Here is a 21,866-nt window from a genome sequence, read left to right on the forward strand (position 1 = left end):
AAAGTATATTAAGAGATTGCTAGAGCAGATATCAGGTATATATGATGATAATATGATAAGATGAGATGGTCATACCATTTGGGGTATTTATAGCCGAAGGTAGGTTTCCAAGGGGTTTAGCCGGCCCAACACGCTACCAACTGTAACCTATGCACGTGCCCTGCCTGTGAGTGGTGGATAGGTAGCGGCTGACACAGAGCAGGCGTGTCGTGCACTCTTCCTCTTCTGCCAACAACAGGCTAGGCACGTGGTATGGCAGGAGTTGGTGGGTAGGCGGCGGCTATTGGTCACAGTGCTGTGGCGTGCTGTCTGCCATGCTGCTGTCAGTGAGCTGTCGCATTCTTGGTCAGATCTTTTGTCTGTACCTCGTCAGGTATCACACAAAAGATCCTCCATCATACGGACTGGCTCATTTAGGCGGGAGTTTTCCCCCTCCCGCCTTTGCTCATTCCTTCAGGTGACACTGGGGAGAGTTAAGTGCCTAGTGCGTGTAGCCATGCTACGCGGGTGGCCTTCACTCATGGCTTGTATCCGAGGCTGCGGGAACAGGCGGAGTCCTTCACCATGGGAGGCATTTCCTGCGGGACCAGCTTGCATACTGCGCGTAAGGACGTCACTTCTCTGAGCATGGTTGGTCCTGCGGATCCAGTTGGTCTCTGCGCAGACGTCCCTGTTTAAGGTGAGTCTTGCGGGTCCAACTGGGCTCTGCTGGGACCTACCTCTTCATTATGGATACCTATTTAAAAAAGAAAATGTTTTTTTATTAGTTTTTTAAAACAACGATAAAGGATTTATCCAAAATAATAGAATTTATGTAGTTAAGTACATATCAACGAAACTAAGGATATTTTGGTAATGTTGATGAATTTTATGAAGTCCGGTAATGTCTAGACGTCTAGTTGTCGGTAGTAGTAGTAATTGGTGAAGGATGAATTAAAATTAATAAAAAGAAAGAGACATGTAGCTTTTCACGTAACTATACTACATTGATTTCGTGTATTAATTACGCAACTCCCACTCTTTTATGTTTACTTGCTAATAAACATTATTATCTTTTTTTAGCCCGCCACCCGGATACAACTAATGACAAAAGGATCACTCACGTCGGTCATCGCAGATAACAATGGTGACATGGCTTGCCACCAAAAAGCCCACTGTGATAAAACCATTGGTTCAGGGCCTCAAGCACGACATTTTGTCACGAACAAGACTCGAATCAATAACATCTCCGAAGTATCTCGAGAGTTGTTAGATAAAACCTTGTTTCAAATCAATTAAGCTGTAAATGAGATGGCTCGGGTCCGGTCAGTTTTATTTGCAAACAATCATAATTCAAACCTGACCATGGCTTAACTTGTTTAGATTGTTAACTCAAATTTTATTATTGTACTGATTTGATAACACGGTGAATTAGGGTTATTCAAATAGCTCAAAGCTTTATTTTATATTATGTTAAAACTTTATTTTATTTTAGTAACGAATTTGGTGAGTTAGGGTTATTCAAATAGCTCAAAGCTTACTTGAAATCAACTCAATTGTAAATGAGTTGAGTCAACTCGACTCGGTTTGTTACAGTTTGAGCCCAAAAAATAACATAAGAAGGAGATTCAGTGCCTCAAGCACACCAACGCCGATCCGAAGTATCTCAAATTGAGTGTTTTACTAAGGCTTTCTACTATTTGGAGAATTCATCGTGCTTTCATACACTAAATCCCATCATTTTTATAACAATAATGCATAGCTAAACAACACATCACCACAACCTGGTGTAGGGTTTGTTTTAAGTATTTGTGTGCAACTTTGTCGCATGAACTTTTTTAAGCGAGACATGTTTCGTTTAACCTTTTGGTTTTGTATTATTTTATTTTCACTTTCCTTAATATTGTTTCGTTTTTGTATATTTTAAGCTGATCATAGATGTTAGTATAAAATAGTTATATGATCGCTAGTAACTATATGATACTCGTAGACACAAGACTTTACTTATTCTGTATATGAAGATTTTTTTTTACACTGATCTACGACAATCTTCAATTGTGATGAGTGTGGAAAATGTATCACATAAATATAAAGATAAAAAAAAATTATAAATATAAAATTGAGTATGCACAAATCTACATCACAAAGGTACGAAGCTAAAGAAAAATATAAAAATAGAATAACATCTCACTTGTACAATATTCATATGATAGTTGACACTAAACGAAAAATAAATAAACGTCAAGCTTTATGAACTTCATGTTTAAAAGTTTTCAACAAAGCAACTTTAGCCCTGTAAATTATCTTTTAGAAAGAAACATGGCAAAAAGCGATATCAAATAAAATAAAAAAAATGCATGATATTTTGTATGATATTCTAGTGAAAAAGTTACATATATATATTAATATTATTGAATTAAATTATTTAAATGTAAAATAAAACTTATAATATAAAAAAAAAAGAAAATTAATAGATGATGAAGCATGGATTCTTCAATGGAGACGAGACCTAGGTTCGATCTCCACATACAATACTTTGAGAGGGTATGCGAGACTTAATGAAGGAAGACCGAGAAATTTGTGATCTTCGGCTCGATCCTGAAGACGTCTAGGTTTTACTAACAGTGGGCTTTCAAACGGATGAATTTTCTTTGAAACTGGAGAAAACTTGTACGGCTGAGTTAGGCCAGCTGACAATAGCATTTTTGCCATTTGGTCACCTCGTATAAAATACCTAGACAATTCTGGGTATTTTTTTGTTGATTAAAAAGAAAAATAGATGATGAAGCATGAAGGAACACATGCATGAGTGTCTCTTGTTAACCTTTTCTTTATTTATTTACTCAAACCCACCTTCTATTATACCCCACGCTGCACTCTTATATCCTATGCAATACAACAATTACGAATCTATTTTCAATGAATGAAATCAGAAAATTCCCCATGTTTATCTCATTTTACATGCACTCATGCATTTAGAGTTAAGAGACATATATACATCACAATTCACAAGAATAAAACCATCATAACTTTTATGATTGTATCTCATGCTATAAAGGTGCACAATGTGTAGTTATAACTTCTACCACATGATATAGAAGTCGTACACTAATTGATATAAAATAAAGTGACCTTACGCCTGGTACAAAAATAATGTATTCGGTCAGGTCTGTTACGAGCTTTGCTTCGAGTACCAGAGTTTCTTCTGGCAAATTAGAACATTCTCAGTTTCAGTATTATATTCGGTGGCTTCTTTAAAACAATCCCATTTCATTCCTTTCGCTATTGTAACGACGGCTTCTACAAAATTGCTCGATTCCCTAATGATCGCATACCCGTTTGGTCTTAATATCCGATCCATTTCCAATAACACGTATTTCATATCACATCTAGACAAAATAGTCATTGTCAAAGCATCAAGCCAGTTAGTATAAGAGTGACGGTTAAAAGGAAAAATAAAATAAAATAGAATAACCCATGCATAGACCATAGTTAAGAAGAAGAGGGCCGGCTGCCGACAAAGATCCAATAAGTCAATAACAACATTTGTCATAAAAAGTCAACTAAATATGTTTGACCTAAAGCAGCCTTGATAAAGAACAAAGTAATATAATTGCTTACCTATGACTTTCACTTGTGAAGAGTCCGTCTGCATGAAGGAGATCATACGTTCGAGGATAAGTTGAAAATGCTTCACACCTAAAAAAAAAAAGAAAAGATAAAAACAGGTAGTTTAGTCAAATTTAGTTGGGGTTTGTTAGATTTCTAATTGTTTTACAAGTGAACACAAATTTATTTTAGACTACGCTTAAAATTAGCATGAAATTTATTTACTCGGTGTTTGCTTATAACAATTATGTATTTATAATTTACCATGTTGATCAGTTGTTCACGTTAGTAATCGAAAACATGAATGATATGATAAACCTATAACTATATGTGTACCCGTTACAACATATGAGTATGATCCAGACGACATGATTAATTGTCAGCTTAGTCGACTTTCCCTTTAAGATGTATGCTAATGATGAGGATTATGGTTTTGTAAAAAACGAATTAGGAGAGAGAGGGAGGCACACGAATTTTATGATGTGTGCTTTGGTTATCTTGTGATGTTAATTATTCTCTCCATATATATACGTCCAATGAGAAACCCTTTATTAGCAAGTAAGGGTAATATGATCCATCAACAATTATCAAGATAATATATTATAAGATATATAATTTAATTATTTTGATCTTATGATAATATAAATGATAATGATGATCATATAAATAAATATATAAAATACATTTATTCTTGCATACCAATCAAGGAAAGTGCCGATGAGACCCCTATCGAAGATCACTGGAAGTGTATTGGGAGCATATGAAGAGACAACGTTCATGACCCAAAGTGGATCCTCGATTAAAGCTGTAGCAAAACCACCATAAATCGTATTCATATCCATCACATTTCTGATTTTATCGGTTCCCAGAATCGGAAGCAACTTCTTGTAATGTTTCACTCTGCGTTTCCACTTGTGATCCTCGTGCTTGAATGCACCTTTACCGTTTCCACAAATATCGTTAACCCGTTCTGGAGCTACTTGCAATCTTTCGGGCCATTTTGCAATTGATTCCAAGCTCGATCTCTTGTATTTTGGGTCGGGAACATGTACACAAGGCCTCAAGGGGGTGTACCATCCTGAATCGGGCTCGATACTATCATCACATATTGGCGGGTAGTTGTCAGGAGGGGTTAGACCCTGAGAAGATGGTTCTTCTGAGGTGTTGGCTAAACTTTCTTTGCTGGCTGAAGTGTTAGCTAAACTTCTGAAGTGTTGGCTAAACTTCTGTTGGAAGTCAGCCCAGTCGTAGATGTGGTTGACCGGTAGACGATCGAACCACGCTCTAGCAGCCCCGACCAGTGTCATTTGGAACATGTAACACCATGTAGGTTCCGTCCAACTACTGACGGTTGCCCCCGCTATGAATCTGTTCAAATGATCATCTGGGTCGGATATACCATCATATGTGCCTATGCTGGACATTTGTTTGGCACTTTTTGGGGCGATTGCTTCTGCAATGTCCCTTGCAAATTTGGACGTTCCCGCATTTGCAACGTTTGGTCTGAATGTTTTGGAGAAGTCTCGTGGACTTCCACTTGTGCTTTTTGGTTTGAAGGCTTGTCCAAAATGCCTTCTCAGTTGGGAATCCGTTTCCTTACGCTTCCCTTTTGCCCTATGGCGAGGGTTCGCGTCGGAGTCGGATTCCTCCGAGTCATCCAAGTATTCAAATTCGTCAGCCTGTTGGACGGAGCGCAAGCGTTCGTCCAACTCGGCTTGGAATTCCCTCTGACGTTCCTCCGCCCATGCCTTAACTTCATCGAGTGTTTGGCGGGGGATCTTGTTCGTTTTTCAAACTGGGTATCGGTGAATCCCAGTGGGCGATCATTTACTGCACTTGCCCCAGCTTGGGTAGCTGGGGTAGTGTTCGTAAAGTTTACTTCACTTGCCCCGGCTTGGGTAGCCGGGGTAGTGTTTGTAAAAACTGTGTTGCCAGTATTCCCCCCAGTAGCTGGGGTTGTGGTTACCGGAGTTTCTTTAACCATTTTGGAAGTTTGAAAAAACTGGAGAAGAATAAAGTTCTAGCTTTATGCACGGATGGCGCCAATGAAGAAACACTAACCGGACCCCGGGCAGATTACAGGTAACCTGGGGGTTAGATAGATGTTTCCCACGAGGGGTTAGACCCTGAGAAGATGGTTCTTCTGATAACCTGCAAAACAGACACCGTGAGCTTGTCACTGAGAAGGGGGGGTTCCTCCTTGTGACCACCCTCCGGCGTGAGAATTAGACTAGATTGCTCTTTAAATATAAATGTATATTAAGAGATTGCTAGAGCAGATATCAGGTATAATATGATGATATGAGATAAGATATGATAAGATGAGATGATCATACCATTTGTGGTATTTATAGCCGAAGGTAGGTTTTCAAGGAGGTGTGGCCGGCTGCAACAGTGTTCCTGTTCAACCAACAGTAGCCTACGCACGTGCCCTGCTGGTAGTTGGTGGGTAGGCAGCGGCTGATAATGACCAGGCCTGCTGTATACCATTCCTTTTCCACCAACTGCCGGCTACGCACGTGGTATGACAGGAGTTGGTGAGTAGGCAGCGGCTAATAGTGACACAGGTGAGGAGCATGCTGCTCGCCATATTGTTGTCAATAAGCTGTCGTATCTTTAGTCAGATCTTTTTCCCATACCTCGTCAGGTACAGTACAGAAGATCTTCCCGTATCGTACGGACTGGCTTATTTGGGCGGGAGTATTCCCCCTCCCGCCCTTGTGCGGGATTGTTCCCGGCTTCGCTCATTCCTTCAGGTGACACTGAGTGATTGAGAGCTAAGTGCCTTGTGCGTGTAGCCTTGCTGCGCGGGTGGCCTTCCCTGATGGCTTGTATCCGAGGCTGCGGGGACAGGCGGAGTCCTTCACCATCGGGAGGCATTTCCTGCGGGACCATCTTGCGTACTGCGCGTAAGGACGTCACGTCTCTGAGCATGGTTGGTCCTGCGGATCCAGTTGGTTTCTGCGCAGACGTCCCTCTTCAAGGTGAGTCTTGCGGGTTCAACTGGGCTCTGCTGGGACCTACCTCTTCAGGAGTATTGAGTTGTTTGTAGCAGTTGTTGTTTGTGGATTTTTGCCACACTGCAATATCGTCTTTCTTGTTGTATAACTTAAAGCACATTGAAGATAGAAGCTCTTGTAATTTTTGGTGCTCGGTTTTTTGTTCTTCGACTGTTGTGTTCCAACCTCTCCAATGTTTCTCGTAATTTATAGGCGGGTCTGATAAGACCCAAAAGCCTCCAGGACGGAGGATTTTGTGAACTTCAAGAAGATAAATTCCACCTGAATGTCACTGGCGTATTTTATAAAACAATTGGAGTGCATCATATAAAACAACATCGATGTGTCAAAAGTTTAAAAAAGTACCGAACTCTGTCCATGGGATCAAGCATCTGGAGCAATGGGCCATGTCAAATGAACTAGAAGGGAATGGGAGACGATGAGTTGATAGGATTCCAAGAATGGCAGGAATCCCGCGTTCTAAGGCAAACTGGACCTGTGCCTCGTGGTTATCTCTAGGAGCTAGAGAAACTGTAAGAATCTCACGATCAAGCAAGTCACCTCCCCAGCTAGCAACCTGGAGATAAAGTGTTGTTCATTGTAACTCTTTGTTTTGCCGGTTTCAACTATAAATATGTGACTCGACCGAATTAAAATTTGAACATCAAATTAAGAAGTGCTCGAAAATTTTAAAAAGGAAAAAAAAAATCATGGACCTGCCATGATTTTGAAGTAAAGGAAGCAAATACACAAAACTCACCCCACAACCGGTATCAATGGCGGTACAAACAGTCCCATCTTTCATTCCAGGAATCAAGTTTTGCATTAGATCAACATAAGCACCAACACCGTCAGGAAACATAGTACCGCCACCGGGGAAATAAAACTTTTCCCCTTCTTTCCTTAACCAATGCTGGTTAGATTTTTGTTTGTTAATCCAATCATATGGGACATTCCTAAAGTTTATTTAAACAAAAGTTTATGAAGATGAATAAATTGTGATCAAAGTTTAATCTAAATGACTATAAACATTAACAAAGATGGAATCTTTACCTATACCAACATTCATTTTTGCTTGTTGGCCATTTGATGGACTCCTTGTAGCCATCGGGTGGAGGTACTAGACACTCTTTCCTGTCAAAAGGCGGTGGACAATGGCGCTCCATATATGTAAGTCTTTGTTTTCCGTATTTCTTCCATCTCTACTTACCCAAATCATAAATCAAATGTGGTTAAGCAAACAAGTATTTTCATAAAGCATATAAATTTAATTCATATAGAGATATGATGGACAATTTGGATAGTGATTTCAAATAAATCTAACCCTATCAAATATAAAAGTTCAGCATAAAATGCAATATGTAACATAAGTCAAATAAATAGTAATTAAAAGGGTAAACATGTAAGTAAACAAATATTGGCTAAAAAGTAATCAAATGGATTAAAATTCTATAAGCAAACTAGCTTTAACATGTTATCAATCCATTTATCTTGTCACCCTACACACACAATACCTTAGGATCTGTGCAAGGTGTGTAGTCTTGTAAATCAGCACTGCATTGTAGGAATGAAATATATTTCACTTGGACCGAAGTAGAAATGGTTCTTTTTAGAGATTCAGTTGATTTCACATATTCCATAATGACAAATCTATTCTTTTCAGAACAAAAAATGCTACCAAGATAGAATGAAAGCCCGCACAACACAATAAGTGTTATTCCCACTTGCACCATCTTTGAATTTTTATCACTTAATCTTTACGAACTCATTATTTTTCAACATCATTTTCTCTTCCTGTTTACAAAATCTGTAAAAAGTAAAGTGAAAAATCAAATGACTTTTGGTATTGAAATTTGATAATAAATTTGAGTCAAAAGTGACGGTGACAAAATACAAATATACTTATTACACTAATGGGTGTTATTGGTCTTATAATTTACAATAATTCAAATATTTAATAAAATGCAATATAATCTGTATTGATAACATATTTAACCTTCTATAGAAATAATATGTACACTAATGATTGAGTTCTATTTTTAATTAGTATTCTACCTATTTTGTTTTATTGCTCTTTTATTATATCTTTAATATAGTAATAAGTTTATTAACTATTAATAAGTTTTTAAAATAAGTTAATATCATTAATAAGTTTTTAAAATAAGATAATGTGCCATATAAAATATTTAGCTCATTTTAAACATCTTGACAAGATCTTTAGGTTAAAATCAATTTGAGTTTGGTAATAACTACAAATCCTAAGTTATTTGTAGAGAGTGTATAGTTTATGTGTCCATGTTTCATTTTATTAAAAGTTAAAAAAAAATCGAGCCCAACTTTCAGGAATAAAGTCATCTTAGTATTAACAAATGTTGAGTGGGACTGAGTTTGTTGTAGCTCAATTTCCTGCCCCCCTAAGCGCCAAGCGTCAATGTTGTGTTCAAGTGCGAAAGTTGAATATCGGGGTGTTGCCAAAGCCAGTTGGCTCCACAATTTATTGCTCGAATTACATTTGCCCAATTGGCGTGCCACAATTGTATATTGCGACAACATCTCTGTTGTTTATCTTTTCAACAACCCAATTCAACACCAAGTCACCAACGCACCAAACATGTGGAAATTGTATTCATTTTATTCTTGAAACATTCCAGTATGCTAATATTTTTACCAAGGGACTTACAAGACAATTATTTGAAGAGTTTCGTACAAATTTGACTGTCCGCAAAACTCCCTATTTAACTGCAACGGCAAAGCAATATTTGATGTATATTGTATCTAGGGAAAGTCCAATATTCTCCATAGTTATAGGATTGAGGTTGTTCTATATATTGAGATGCATGTTGTAAGTTTGTAACTATCATTCATTCAACATGATTCTATGCCCACTAAACCATCTCAGTTTTTGCTATGATTCTTTAATTATAAAAAAGAACCAACACTAAGTTGGAAATTGATATTTTTTTAACTCAAAAGCTAAATGCTTTTTTCAATATTCATAACTGCTAACAACAGAAAAAACAGAGGTGGAGTAAGTACCTGGCAAATTGAATACAAATCCAAAGAAAATGGGTGTCAGATCAGTGAACCGTACGCAAACACAAGCATTCAGTGATTTTAGGAACATAATCCAAGAAAATTGATGATTATGGTGGTCTGGTATACGTAGATACATCCATAATATATATTTTTTTATTGATTTCCCATTTGTGTTATATTTTACTTATGGACCATATGTGAAGATTCTATAGAAGATAAGGGTGTAAGGATGCTTACAAGTTTATTAAGAGAAAACAATACAAAGTTGAATAAATTTAGATTTGTTGTATTATTCATGTATTTATTATTTATTTGAAGTTATGTCATTTAAATCAATTTTGGATTTTTTTTGCTTGATGTGTATATCTTGTTTTTTTATGCATAATTGACATTTGGTATAAAGCACACAATATAGATGCTAAAAATATCTCAAGTTAATGTCACAAAGTAACAACTTTGTTTGTATGTCTTGTCACATGGACTCATACTTTTTTTTTAATTCATAAAATGATACTTCGTAGTTATTATAAACCGGCTACCTGTCAAATTACAGAAAACGTTAAATTCAAGGAATATCTCCATTTCATAAACATTTTAAGCATTAAAATTTTCTTAATACTGAAATGATAAATTCTAATTCCTCTGCAATCATGTTATTATCTTTCACAGCGTCTAATCATATTCTCAGCTTGTAGCTCTAAAACTTGAAATCAAATTAATTTTGAGCATTGAACGAATTTCTAAATCAAACGATTCTTTACGAACAAAACTTTAAATCGGATATCTAAAAAAAAGAGTGATTATAACTAGGTATATCACAAAATCCTCCATATTAAGAACAAATTTTTAATTTAAATTCTACATGTTTTACCAAGGATAAGTGATATGAATACGCTAGTACGATACATTCAATTCGATTCTTGTGTTTTGAACCAGTAATATATAGTTAGTATTGTTGCTACAACAAAGATAAGACCAATGATAGTGAATGGACTGGTTAGGCCAACAAGCTTCAAGGGTTCAGGTTAACCTAACGCAGGTCGTGGTGTCCCTCTACGGTTGCAAAACGTAGAAGGAGGTTCACTAGTTAGTTGTTTGTTGTTATAGCTCACCGAAGATCAAGAACCGTAATGTTTGGAATCGGTTTCAGGATGATGTTCTTGGTGAAGCTATGAAGTTATTGAAGTAAGAAAGAAATAAGCTAAAAGCATATTTCTCAAGGAAGAAGAGAAGATTAGGGAGATGGTGTTAACTGTCCAAATCTGTTGTTTCTTGTTTGTGACTAAGCATCTCTTATATAGGTGAAGAGATGTAAGCCTTTTAGTCCAGTTAACTAAACTAGTTAGCTTCTTGTTTGCATAGAGAGTTGACCTTTATGGGCGGGAAGGTTTGGACCGTTGGTCCATAGTTAAAATAATAATACTTTATCTGAGCATGTCCTTTGGTCAGAGGGGACAAGGATGTGAACAGTGATTTGACATCGTACTGTAGCACGTGGGTACTTGTTTACATAAGTTTGGGCGGGAAATGAAGCTTTTAACCTTTTAACCCTTTTAGCGTTAATGTGTTTCAGTCATTTTATTATTTCCTTAGGCTACCCCCGTCATCAACCCCCCAAGTCAGAGGTGTTTGAGGAGTAGGCTCAAGGGCTTCTGAATTTTGCACACATTTTGTTTATTGCTTAAAGGCTTCAAGGCTTGTAGGCTACGATGCTTTGTTCAGTTTTGGTTATTTTTTGAATTATTGATGTGACAGTTGATGTGATTGTAACTGTCAAATTGCGGTTTCCAATAACTGCTTTTTCATTAATAGTTATAAATGGATAATTATTCACTTTCTACCATATTTCTTTAACAATTTTCACCATAAACACCTTCAAGTTTCATTCAATTCATTACCAGGTTAGTTTCGATCCTTCCTTCTTCTTCAAAATTATGGTTGCCAAAAAGGATCTTTCGATCAGTTTTTCCCGATTAACCCAGGAAGATGTTGAATCGTTTTGTATTAAGTGGGGAACAGGGTTAAAGTATAAACCGATTGCTCCGCCGGTCGATTCTTCCATCGATCGTTGTCCGGCGGGTTTTATCGCTCTATATTGCCGTCATTTTGAATTTTCTAACCTCCGACACCGTTTTTCGGTTTTTGTTCTTAATGTTTTGGAGTATTATCGTATATCATTCGGCCAAATCCATCCTCTAAGGCTTGCTAGGGTGTTGCATTTTGAGGTTTTGTGTAGAGCCCTAGGTTATGACCCTTCTTTGTTGAATTTTCGCTGTTTCTTTCGCTTAGCAAAAAATGGTGATTGGTACACATTCGAGCACACTAAGGTCGATACATGTTTGGTTTCCTCGGCGGTTACAACCCTTGGTTCTTGGAAGGACCGTTTTTTCTTTGTTTCTGATTTTATCTTTCCGTTCAAGCCTGTTTGGAGACAACCCGAGGCTGTTCTCAATGAACCAGAACCAGCCGAGTCGGAGTTGAATGAGGCGTTTTTGAAATCGATTAGGGAATGTCCGTCACGTCTTCGTCCTTTCCCCGAACACCTTCTTGTGTTGTTAGGAATTAGCAAATTTTGGGATAAGCCTAATCGGGATCCTGTGCTTATGAGAGATAATAAGGGTATGCATTTGTTTGTCCCGTATTTGCTTTGTTTCGTTGGTACGTTTGCTAATTATTTTTCTTTGTGTTTTGTAGTTATGTCTGCCTTAGACTTTTTGAAAAGCGATGACACTTTGGATGTTGGGTTTACTGATGCTGCTGCTGTTATTGGGGAGGATTCGGTTGTTCGAGGGAAAGAGGGTCGATTTGAGGATGCTGAGTATGCTGGGTAGGGCCGTCCAAACCGCTCGTCGCTCGAACTCGCTCGGCGCTCGCTCGAAAATTGCTCGTCATTTCTTCGCACGATTTTAAACAAGCCGCTCTGCTCGGTTCGGTTTGCAAACGAGCCAAGCAACGAGCAAAGGTTCGCTCTGTTCGGTTCGGCTCGAATATTTTTAATTTATTATATATATATATATAATTATATATATTATATATAATTAATTTTATAATTATCTTCTATTTAGATCAAATGAATAATATGTACCTTACATATTTAGTCCCTTGGTTTTAAAAAGTTTTTATTTTGGTCCCTGAATAGGTAAAATTTGTTTTGATCTGTGCATATATTGTATAGGTTTTCCCAACTACTCACTCACCCACATTTAACATCTCCCAGACTCCCACTCTCCATAAACCCTATAACAGCTCCCACCCACCATCTGAAATGTGTGAAAGCCTATGGGTCTTCTTGTTTTAAATTCATTTCAAGTTCGAGTAATCCTCTCAAATCGTCATGGGTTAATGTCAATTGTTGTTACAGCAACGGTGGCACTAATTCTGGTCATGACATGTGTTCAGATTGGGTATGGAATCGGTGGAGGAAGGGAGTCAATATTTTTATGAAATCATGAATGAGCAAAACTGAGCAGAACCGAGCCGCTCGCTTGTAAACTAAGCGAGTTTGAGCAAGACTTTTCTGCTCGTTTCCATATATTCGAACCGAACCGAGCTGCTCGGTTTCAATACGAGCCGAGTTCGAGCAGATGCTCGCTCGGTTCGGCTCGGTTCGTGAACAACCCTAATGCTGGGGTTGCAAATGTTAAAGGGTTCACCAAGACCGCTGTTCCAAAATCTTCCACTCGTCGTTCCACACGTCGTTTGTTAAATTTTGTTGCCACCTCATCCTCTCATGAGCCAGTTGAGGTTAGTGATGACATTCAAGTTTCTGAAGATCAAGGTCCAACTGTGGAGGTTGAGAAGGAACAGGGGTTGGTGGTTTCTAAGAAGGGGAAATTTATTGGGAAGAAAGCTGCTATGTCTGTGGTTCAAGGGTTGGATGGCGATGATGTTTATGTGCCAGGGTGGAGTGTCAAGGTCGGGGATAGTTTCAAGGATCCCGAAGTTTGTGCTGATGCTTTAGCCCATTTTGCTCCTCCGGGGGTTCATGATACTATCTCCAAGATGGAAGGTGATTTCTTGCTGTCCAGGTTGATCTTGAACTCTTGCAACGTTTCTGCCCTTTTGGCAGAAGGTGTTACTCGGTTTCGAAAATGGATGGAGGAGTATGAGGAGTTCATGAAGACGAAGGAGAAGATGAAGGCCTCTATGGCGGCCATGAAGAAAGAAGTTGAAGGTTATTCAGAGAAGGAGAAAGTGCATGTGAAAAAGATTGAAGAGTTGTCTCGTGGCCATGCGATTGAGATGGCAGGGTTGAAGAAAGCTATGGAAGCTGACAGGGCTAGGTTGGATGCTGACCGTGAAGCCTTTGAGGTGCAGAGGAGAGCCTTCGAGATAGAGAAGTAAGGCTTGAAGGCTTCAGTTACCCAAACTTCTGATGACAACAAGTGGTTGATTGAGCATGGGCTTCAGCAGGTTGTATCTTACTTGCTTCATTCTAAAGAGTTTAACTCGGTGTTGGGCGATGTTTACACGAAGCTGCTAAGCCATAGGAAGCATTGGAGTTTTATTGCAGGCTTCCATCATCACGAAACCGGTCAGCCTATGGAGCAGTCCCCCTTGTTTAACCCTGAAGCCTACAAGCTTTTCACTGGTTCAGTTCATGCGATGGAAAGGCTCACTTACCCTTATGTGGGTGCCGTTTCGTCATGCTATGGTAAGCCTCTTTCAGTTTTGCAGGGCTTGAAACCAGCCGGCCTTGATGAGAAGGTTGCCAAAGAGGTGATTGAGACTTTGTCAAAAAAACGTTTCCGCTCCGGTGATAGTGAGGAGACTTTATCTGGGGGAAGCGACGGATCTCATGTGGCAAGCCTTGAAGGCTCGGCTGTTGCTGATGTTGTCCCACAAGTCAAGAAATCCAAGAAAGCTAAGGGTGGTAAGGCTAGCACATCTAAGCCTGTTTCTGATGTTTAAGTACTTGATTCGTAGCTTTCTTAGCACTTTTAAAACAATGTTATGTAATCTTAAACAATGTAGGTTTGGCATGGAACTCTTAAAGTTTCTGCCTTGTGGTTGTGTTTGGCCTTTTCCGGCCCTTTGAACATTTTCTTGGAAATCCTTGTGATTTCCTTGTTTTAGCCTTAATTGGCTTATTATGTATGGATGCTATTTAGTTATGGCCTTGTTTATGGACTTATGATGTTCTATGTATTTGTGTGTTGATTGCCTGTCTTGTTAGTTTGATGTGATTTTAGCTAATTTTCCTTAAAAAGTTTTAGTGTTGCAGTCACTCTAGCTTCAAGGCTTCATTAGGTAAAAAGCACATGTCGGCTATCCTTTATATCACTACTTAGTGTATGTTTTTTGTTTTCGCAAACTTTTGTAAGCTTAAGGAACGAATTTGTGTAGGCTGTTCAGACCTGTCTATGAGACAAGTTTTAGTTGAAAAAATTTTCTAAGTCTCATGGAGTAGGATTGACATAGGAACTCACCCCTTATATATGTCCATTCAACCCTTGAACCTACTGAGCGATGTGGCCTGGGAGCTCATCCCCTTACATGGCCATTGCCATGGAGTTTCTTGCTAGGTTCTCAACCTGATTATAGGATAGTAAAGACAAGTTATAACAAAAAGTTTATCATTCATTCAAGAGGTTGTTGTTTCACAAAAAGGAGAATTGTACATCTCTTGAAATACAATGGTTTTGTTTGTTCTTTCAACTTGGCCGTTGGATTGTGGGTATGCGACTGAGCTGAACACTTGAGTGACCCTGAATTCTTTGCACCATGTGCTAAAAGGCTTCTCAGCAAATTGTTTCCCATTATTCGTGACCAACACTCCTGGCAGCCCATAACGGCAAATGATGGTTTCTCATACGAAGTCGATGACTTGTTTGCCCGTTATTTTTGCAAGTGGTTTGACTTCAGGCTACTTGGTAAAGTAGTCAACAGCTACTAGCAAGAATTTTACCCCACCCTTGGCTGGTGGGAATGGACCAACAATATCCATCCCCCACTTGTGGAAGGACCAAGCCGATGAGATGGGGACTAGATCGTGTTTAGGGCTTTTGGGAACCGGTGCATGAATTTGACAAGCTTCACACTTTTTGAGTTGTTCCATTGCATCTCGGTGCATGGTAGGCCAGAAGTATCCGAGGTTCATCAATTTTGCAACCACCGTTCTCGGCCCAAAATGAGCTCCACATATCCCCTCGTGAACCTCTTTGATCAGATATTGACTTTGTTCAGCGCCTACACATCTAATAGTGGTGCAAGGTAGGCCTTTTTATAAAGGATTTCTCCCTGCAACACATACTGTCCAAGGTAACTTACCACTTTTGAGGAACTTTTCTATGGGAGTCATCCAATAGGGACCTTCTTCAGTGATTACATCTTGAACCTCCAATTCTTGAATTGAAGGAGTTTTCAGCACTTCCACCAGTACTTTCTTTGTGATGTGTGCAAAGGTGAGGGATGCTAGTTTGCTTAGGGCATCGGCTCTCTTGCTTTGTGATCTTGGGACTTGTTTAATGGTGCATTCTTGAAACGTGGTCATCAACCCTTTTGCCTTTTCACGGTATTTCTTCATGTTGGGCTCTTTGGCTACATAGCTGTCATTGACCTGACTTGAAACAAGGAACGAGTATGTGAAGACTTGTAGCTTGTGGATCTTCATCTCTTTGGCAATCTTCAGACCAACAATCAATGCTTCGTATTCAGCCTCGTTGGTGGTGGTCTGAAATTCAAGTCGAAGAGCATATGTAAATTCTAACCCTTCGGGGTTGATTAAGACGAGCCTAGCTCCTGACCCTTCGATGCTGGAAGCTCCGTCGGTAAAAAGCTTCCAGGCTTCAGGGTCAGAAGGTTCAGTGGCAGTTGTATGTATTTCAGGAATGACTTGCTTTGGAATTTCTACAATAAAGTCCACCAAGACTTGGGCTTTGATAGCTTTTCTTGGGACATAGGTGATGTTATGCTCACCTAGTTCCAAAGCCCATTTGGCCAATCGGCCTGAGTTCTCTGATTTTTCAAGCACACTTTTGATGGGTTGGTCAGTGACCACTTGTATAGGGTGTGCTTGAAAGTACCTTCGAAGCCTTCTGGTCGTTTGAATTAAGGCCAAGGCAAGTTTTTCCAAAGGAGGTTATTTGACCTCGGCCAGTTTTAGTGTTTTACTAAAGAAATAAACGGGTACCTGAACTTTGTCTCGTTCGATGGTTATAACCGCGCTTAATGCTTCTTCAGCAACTGAGAGATAGACAGAGATCAATTCTCCCGTTTCAGAGGCTACAATAGCTGGAAGTGAAGCCAAGTGTTGCTTCATCTGGTTGAATGCTTCTTCCGCTTCTTCTGTCCACCTGAAATCTTTCTTATTGGTGCAACCCTTTAGTGTTTTGAAAAAGGGTAAGGACTTCTGAGCAAGCTTGGAGGTAAAACACTTCAAGGCTGCAAGCCTTCCATTCAGGCTTTCCTCTTCATTTTTGCTTTGTGGGGATTTGGTCTCGAGAACAGCCCTGACCTTGTTGGGATTAGCTTTTATGCTTTGTTTCCCCACGATGTGCCCCAAAAACTTGCCTTCTTCGAACCCGAATGAGCATTTTCCCGGGTTAAGCTTCATGTTGATCTTTCTCAAGTTTTGGAAGGTTTCTTGTATGTCTTCAAGCATTTGATGCTCGGTTTTGCTCTTGATTACCAAATCATCGACATAAGCTTCCAAGTTTCTGCTAATTTGGCTAGCAAATGATTTGTCGATCAAACGTTGGTAGGTTGCACCGTCGTTTCGTAGGCCAAAGGGCTTCTTTTGGTAACAGAAAATACCATTGTCCGTGTGGAAAACGGTTTTTTCTTCATCTTCCACTTTCATGAGAATCTGATGGTAACCTTTGTAAGCGTCGAGAAAACACTTAAAGGGATGGCCGGTTAAAGAGTCAACCTTGAGGTCCATCTCGGGTAAGGGATAGAAATCCTTTGGACATGCTTTGTTCAAGCGTTTGAAGTCGATGCACATCCTCCAAGACTTGTCAGGTTTTCGAACCATGACTGGATTAGCCACCCAAGATTGATACTTGATCTCACGTAGGATCCCGGCTTGTACAATCTTTTCAACCTCTTGGCATGCCGCCAAGATTCTTGCAGGAGCCATGCTTCATTTCTTTTGGACAACAGGCTTAACATCGGGGGGTATTTTTAGCTTATGTTCTGCAATGCTTCGAAGGATGCCTGTCATGTCTTCCGGGCACCAAGCAAAAACATCTTTGTAGTTCATTAATAGCTTTTCAATGTGCGAAAGTGTTTATTTGGAGAGGCTTGTGTTTACCCGTACCTTTTGTTCAAGGTACTTGGGGTTTATGATTAAGCCTTGTTCTTCGTCTTTGCTTTTTGAGCTTTCCCCTTCAACCGTGTAAACCCCTTGAGTAGGTTGAAGGGTTGCAATTCCCAAGTCGGTGGGAAACTTCACAGCACCTTGACTAAAGGAGACAGCCATGTTGAACACACATTGCCCTGGCCTTCCTATGATCACATCATAGTTGGAAGGTGTGTTGATAACCACAAAAGTGAGTGGTTTGATTTTCTTCATCCTACCTTCACTAAAACAGACATCAAGGGTTAGTTGGCCTAAAGGCTTAAAGGGTACATCGGCGATACCTTTTATAGATGACTCAGAGGGTTGAAGCCTTGAACGTTCTTCCTTGCTCAGCTGGTTGAAGAATCTTTCATACATGATCTCTGTGGCCGCCCCTGTGTCAATGTAGGCTTTGTTTGTTTGGAGTGTTCCCACGTTCGCTTCCACCATTAGGGGGTTTGAGAGTAAGTTGCCTTGAGGAGGTGGGAAGCAGATGCATTGAAGCTCCCAAGCCTCCAAGCGTTGTCGTTTGTGGGGAACACCTTGGTCTATATTCACCATATTCACTTCTTTGCTTTTTCTTTCAGCCATCTTGTCTTTGACACCTTTCACCAAATGAGCCAATTCTCCAGACTTGACAGCTTCCTCAATTCTTCTCTTGAGTTGAAAGCAATCATTTGTGTGGTGACCTTTTTCTTCGTGGAACTCACAGAACTGGGTGGAACTTTCGTTTTTCTTGCTCTTGGGCAAGAGTCGAGGAGGTCGGAAGTTGTGCTTCACTTCTTCTGTGGCAAGGATTTCCTGAGGGGTTTTGGTTAAGGCTGTGAAGTTTACAGTCTTCTCCCTGCTTGGAGGGTTCCGGCCTTCAGGCCTTCGTTGATCTGAACTCCGGGGATACTTGCTATAAGGATTGTAGTTCCCTCTCTTTCGGTTGGGGTTGTTGCCTCGCCAACTGGGAACTCTTTTTCGCTGCTCTTTGAAATCAACGGCCTCCTCGCCTTGAATATGTGCCTCAGCTCGTTCAAGAGCTTCTTCAAGGGTTTTAGGCAGGCACTTGTTAAAGTCCCTTGTGAAGTGCTTGGAGGTGATGGCGTTCATGAAGCCTGCCACCCTCATTTTTTCGTCAACCACCACATATTGTAACCCTTATTTCTTGTACCTTTCGATGAAGTCTCGAAGGCTCTCATCATCTTTTTGTTTTATCTGAAAATTGACAGTAGCGTCCTTGACGTACCTTCTTTTTTGTGAGAAGTGGGCCAAGAAGCCTTTGCTCAGATCATCGAAACTTCGAACACTTTGAGCAGGAAGGTCGTTGAACAATATTCTTGCCGATCCGACTAACGTTTGCATGAACATCAAGCAACATTCAGCATGAGACCATTTTTCAATTCTGGCTGCCCCAGTGAAAACTTGGAGGTGGTCTTCGGGATCTTCAGTCCCATCATACGTTCTTATATGGGGTGGCATCTTGATTTTTGTTTGAAAGTCATAATCGGCGATTTGTTGAGAGAAACATGATAAGTTACCGGGCTTGTAAGGCTTTGCCAGATCTTCATCTAGCCTCACAGCAGGATTATGACTTGTTGTTCCTTGGTGAGTACCCAGCGCGTGGTTGATGAGCTGGGTCCAAGGGAAATGTGCCATCATTTGAGCCATCATCTGAGGCATGAGGTTAAAGCCTTGAAGGCTTTCAGGTGTTGCTGCTGCTTGGTTTGCTCCCATGGAAGTGCTCACCGTTGCACTTCGAGCCAAGGGCAAGACCGACATGGCCTGTTCCCACTTAGTGGCTGTAGGAGGAGCAATTGAAGCTGGTGACTGCCATATTTGGTTGAGAGTGGTCTCATGTCCAAGGGGTTGTGAAGTGAACAAAGGGAAAGCCGTTGGGCTTGATCTCTCATAGGTGTAGGGAGACGGGTTAGAGGGTTGACAGGTTACACTTGGACCAGCTTCAAAAAGAGAAGCAGCCGGGCGTGAGCTGATTAGAGGGGAAGGTGGACGTCCGAGCGACAATGAGGGCTCTGATTCGTCATAATCTAGCCTTATTCTTATCCCCTTTTCTCTTTCTTGGCTCACGTGTTGGTTAAGAAGATGTCTTAGTTGCAAGAAATGTCGTGATACCCCTTCCATTGTCAAGTCAACACGTTCCGGAGTGTTTGTGACTCCTGCATGAGGAGAAGGAACTCCGGATCGTGAAGGGGTTGGAGTTCGAAAAGATGAAAATCGAGGAACAAAGGTCCCGTCGAAGTTCCTCCCGGAGTGGAAAAAATCGAGGTTGTCGTCGGAGCTTCTTGGCCGGCACTTGGTGTCGGTGTTCTTGACACTTGATTGACTTCTCCAGGAGATCCACCTTCCGACATGGTGGTGGAGCTACACTACTGGTCTTTATGATAAAGTAAGCGGCGTAGCCCCACGGTGGGCGCCAACTTGTTGCTACAACAAAGATAAGACCAATGATAGTGAATGGACTTGTTAGGCCAACAAGCTTCAAGGGTTCATGTTAACCTAACGCAGGTCGTGGTGTCCCTCTACGTTTGCAAAACGTAGAAGGAGGTTCACTAGTTAGTTGTTCGTTGTTATAGCTCACCGAAGATCAAGAACCGTAATGTTTGGAATCGGTTTCAGGATTATGTTCTTGGTGAAGCTATGAAGTTATTGAAGTAAGAAAGAAATAAGCTAAGAGCATATTTCTCAAGTAAGAAGAGAAGATTAGGGAGATGGTGTTATCTACCCAAATCTGTTGTTTCTTGTTTGTGACTAAGCATCTCTTATATAGGTGAAGAGATGTAAGTCTTTTAGTCCAGTTAACTAAACTAGTTAGCCTCTTGTTTGCATAGAGAGTTGACCTTTATGGGCGGGAAGGTTTGGACCGTTGGTCCATAGTTAAAATAATAATACTTTATCTGAGCATGTCCTTTGGTCAGAGGGGACAAGGATGTGAACAGTGATTTGACATCGTACTGTAGCACGTGGGTACTTGTTTACATAAGTTTGGGCAGGAAATGAAGCTTTTTAACCTTTTAACCCTTTTAGCGTTAATGTGTTTCAGTCATTTTATTATTTCCTTGGGCTACCCCCGTCATCAAGTATATTAATCTAAAGTTCATAATTTACAAATTGTATTCATTAATAAATACTTCAAGTAAGAATCCATAAATAATGTATTCAACAACGAATATATACACAAATGTATCAATAATAACCACATGTACCACATTCACAAGTAAATACACCAAAGGATAGTTAAAGCACTGATGTATCATTGTATCAATAATATAGACACGCATTTTATTCACCGTTGAATACATTAAAGCATCACTAAGGTAGTGTTTTTACTTTTTACCAATTACTACACTCAGCTGATACTCATGTAAGAATCAACATGTCGTGTTTTTACTAGTAAAATTATCAAAATTCACAAGTAGTGTGATAAAGTTTTCAAATCCATGAGTAATGCATTCACGCTAGAATACACTAAAATAACGCTAGTGAATAAACTAATACATCTATTGTATTCATAACTGAAAGTTTTTAGAATCCAAAATAAAGTATCCATCACATTTTCTTTTTGAATAACAATATTATATTCACAAGACTACTAGCAAAAACTAGAAGTCAACAAAACAAAACAACATTATAATGAGACAATAAATTACGGTTCTATTACATCAAACTTGCACCGTACGTGTTCCCCGATCAACCACGATTTTCTTCGATCCTAACACCACCCACAAGAAAGTAAGGACCTTTACTTCCGCCGCTACTTTATTTGCATTCATATTAACTGCGTTAAAAATCATGTCGGTTTCTAGATTTCCATATCCTCCAAATCATGACTTGGAAAATTGCCTGATTAGTCTTTTTTTTTTGTGTGTGTTTGGCTCCGGATCAAAGGATCTTGATACTCCATGACGTCGGTTACTGAGAAAGCATAGAAAGGAAGAAGTTTACACCAATAAGTTATT

The 21,866-nt window shown here is 39.8% G+C and overlaps 1 protein-coding gene across 1 annotated transcript; it reads right to left on the reverse strand.

Annotated features, from left to right (window-relative positions):
* Positions 1-2,747: 2,747 nt before the first annotated feature.
* Positions 2,748-10,275, reverse strand: LOC143635208 (putative methyltransferase PMT21). Its single transcript, XM_077103091.1, has 10 exons — positions 10,243-10,275; positions 9,268-9,326; positions 8,102-8,342; positions 7,641-7,789; positions 7,348-7,543; positions 6,954-7,164; positions 6,613-6,869; positions 4,288-4,727; positions 3,601-3,678; positions 2,748-3,368 (listed from the first exon to the last, which is right to left on the reverse strand). Exons 1-10 carry the CDS (start codon positions 10,273-10,275, stop codon positions 3,152-3,154), a joined length of 1,881 nt encoding a protein of 626 aa, XP_076959206.1. The 3' UTR covers positions 2,748-3,151.
* Positions 10,276-21,866: the final 11,591 nt, after the last annotated feature.

Source organism: Bidens hawaiensis, unplaced genomic scaffold (assembly GCF_021521415.1).
Source record: "Bidens hawaiensis isolate Kalapana, Puna unplaced genomic scaffold, B.hawaiensis_p1.1 tig00007413_1, whole genome shotgun sequence".
Taxonomy (NCBI): domain Eukaryota; kingdom Viridiplantae; phylum Streptophyta; class Magnoliopsida; order Asterales; family Asteraceae; genus Bidens; species Bidens hawaiensis.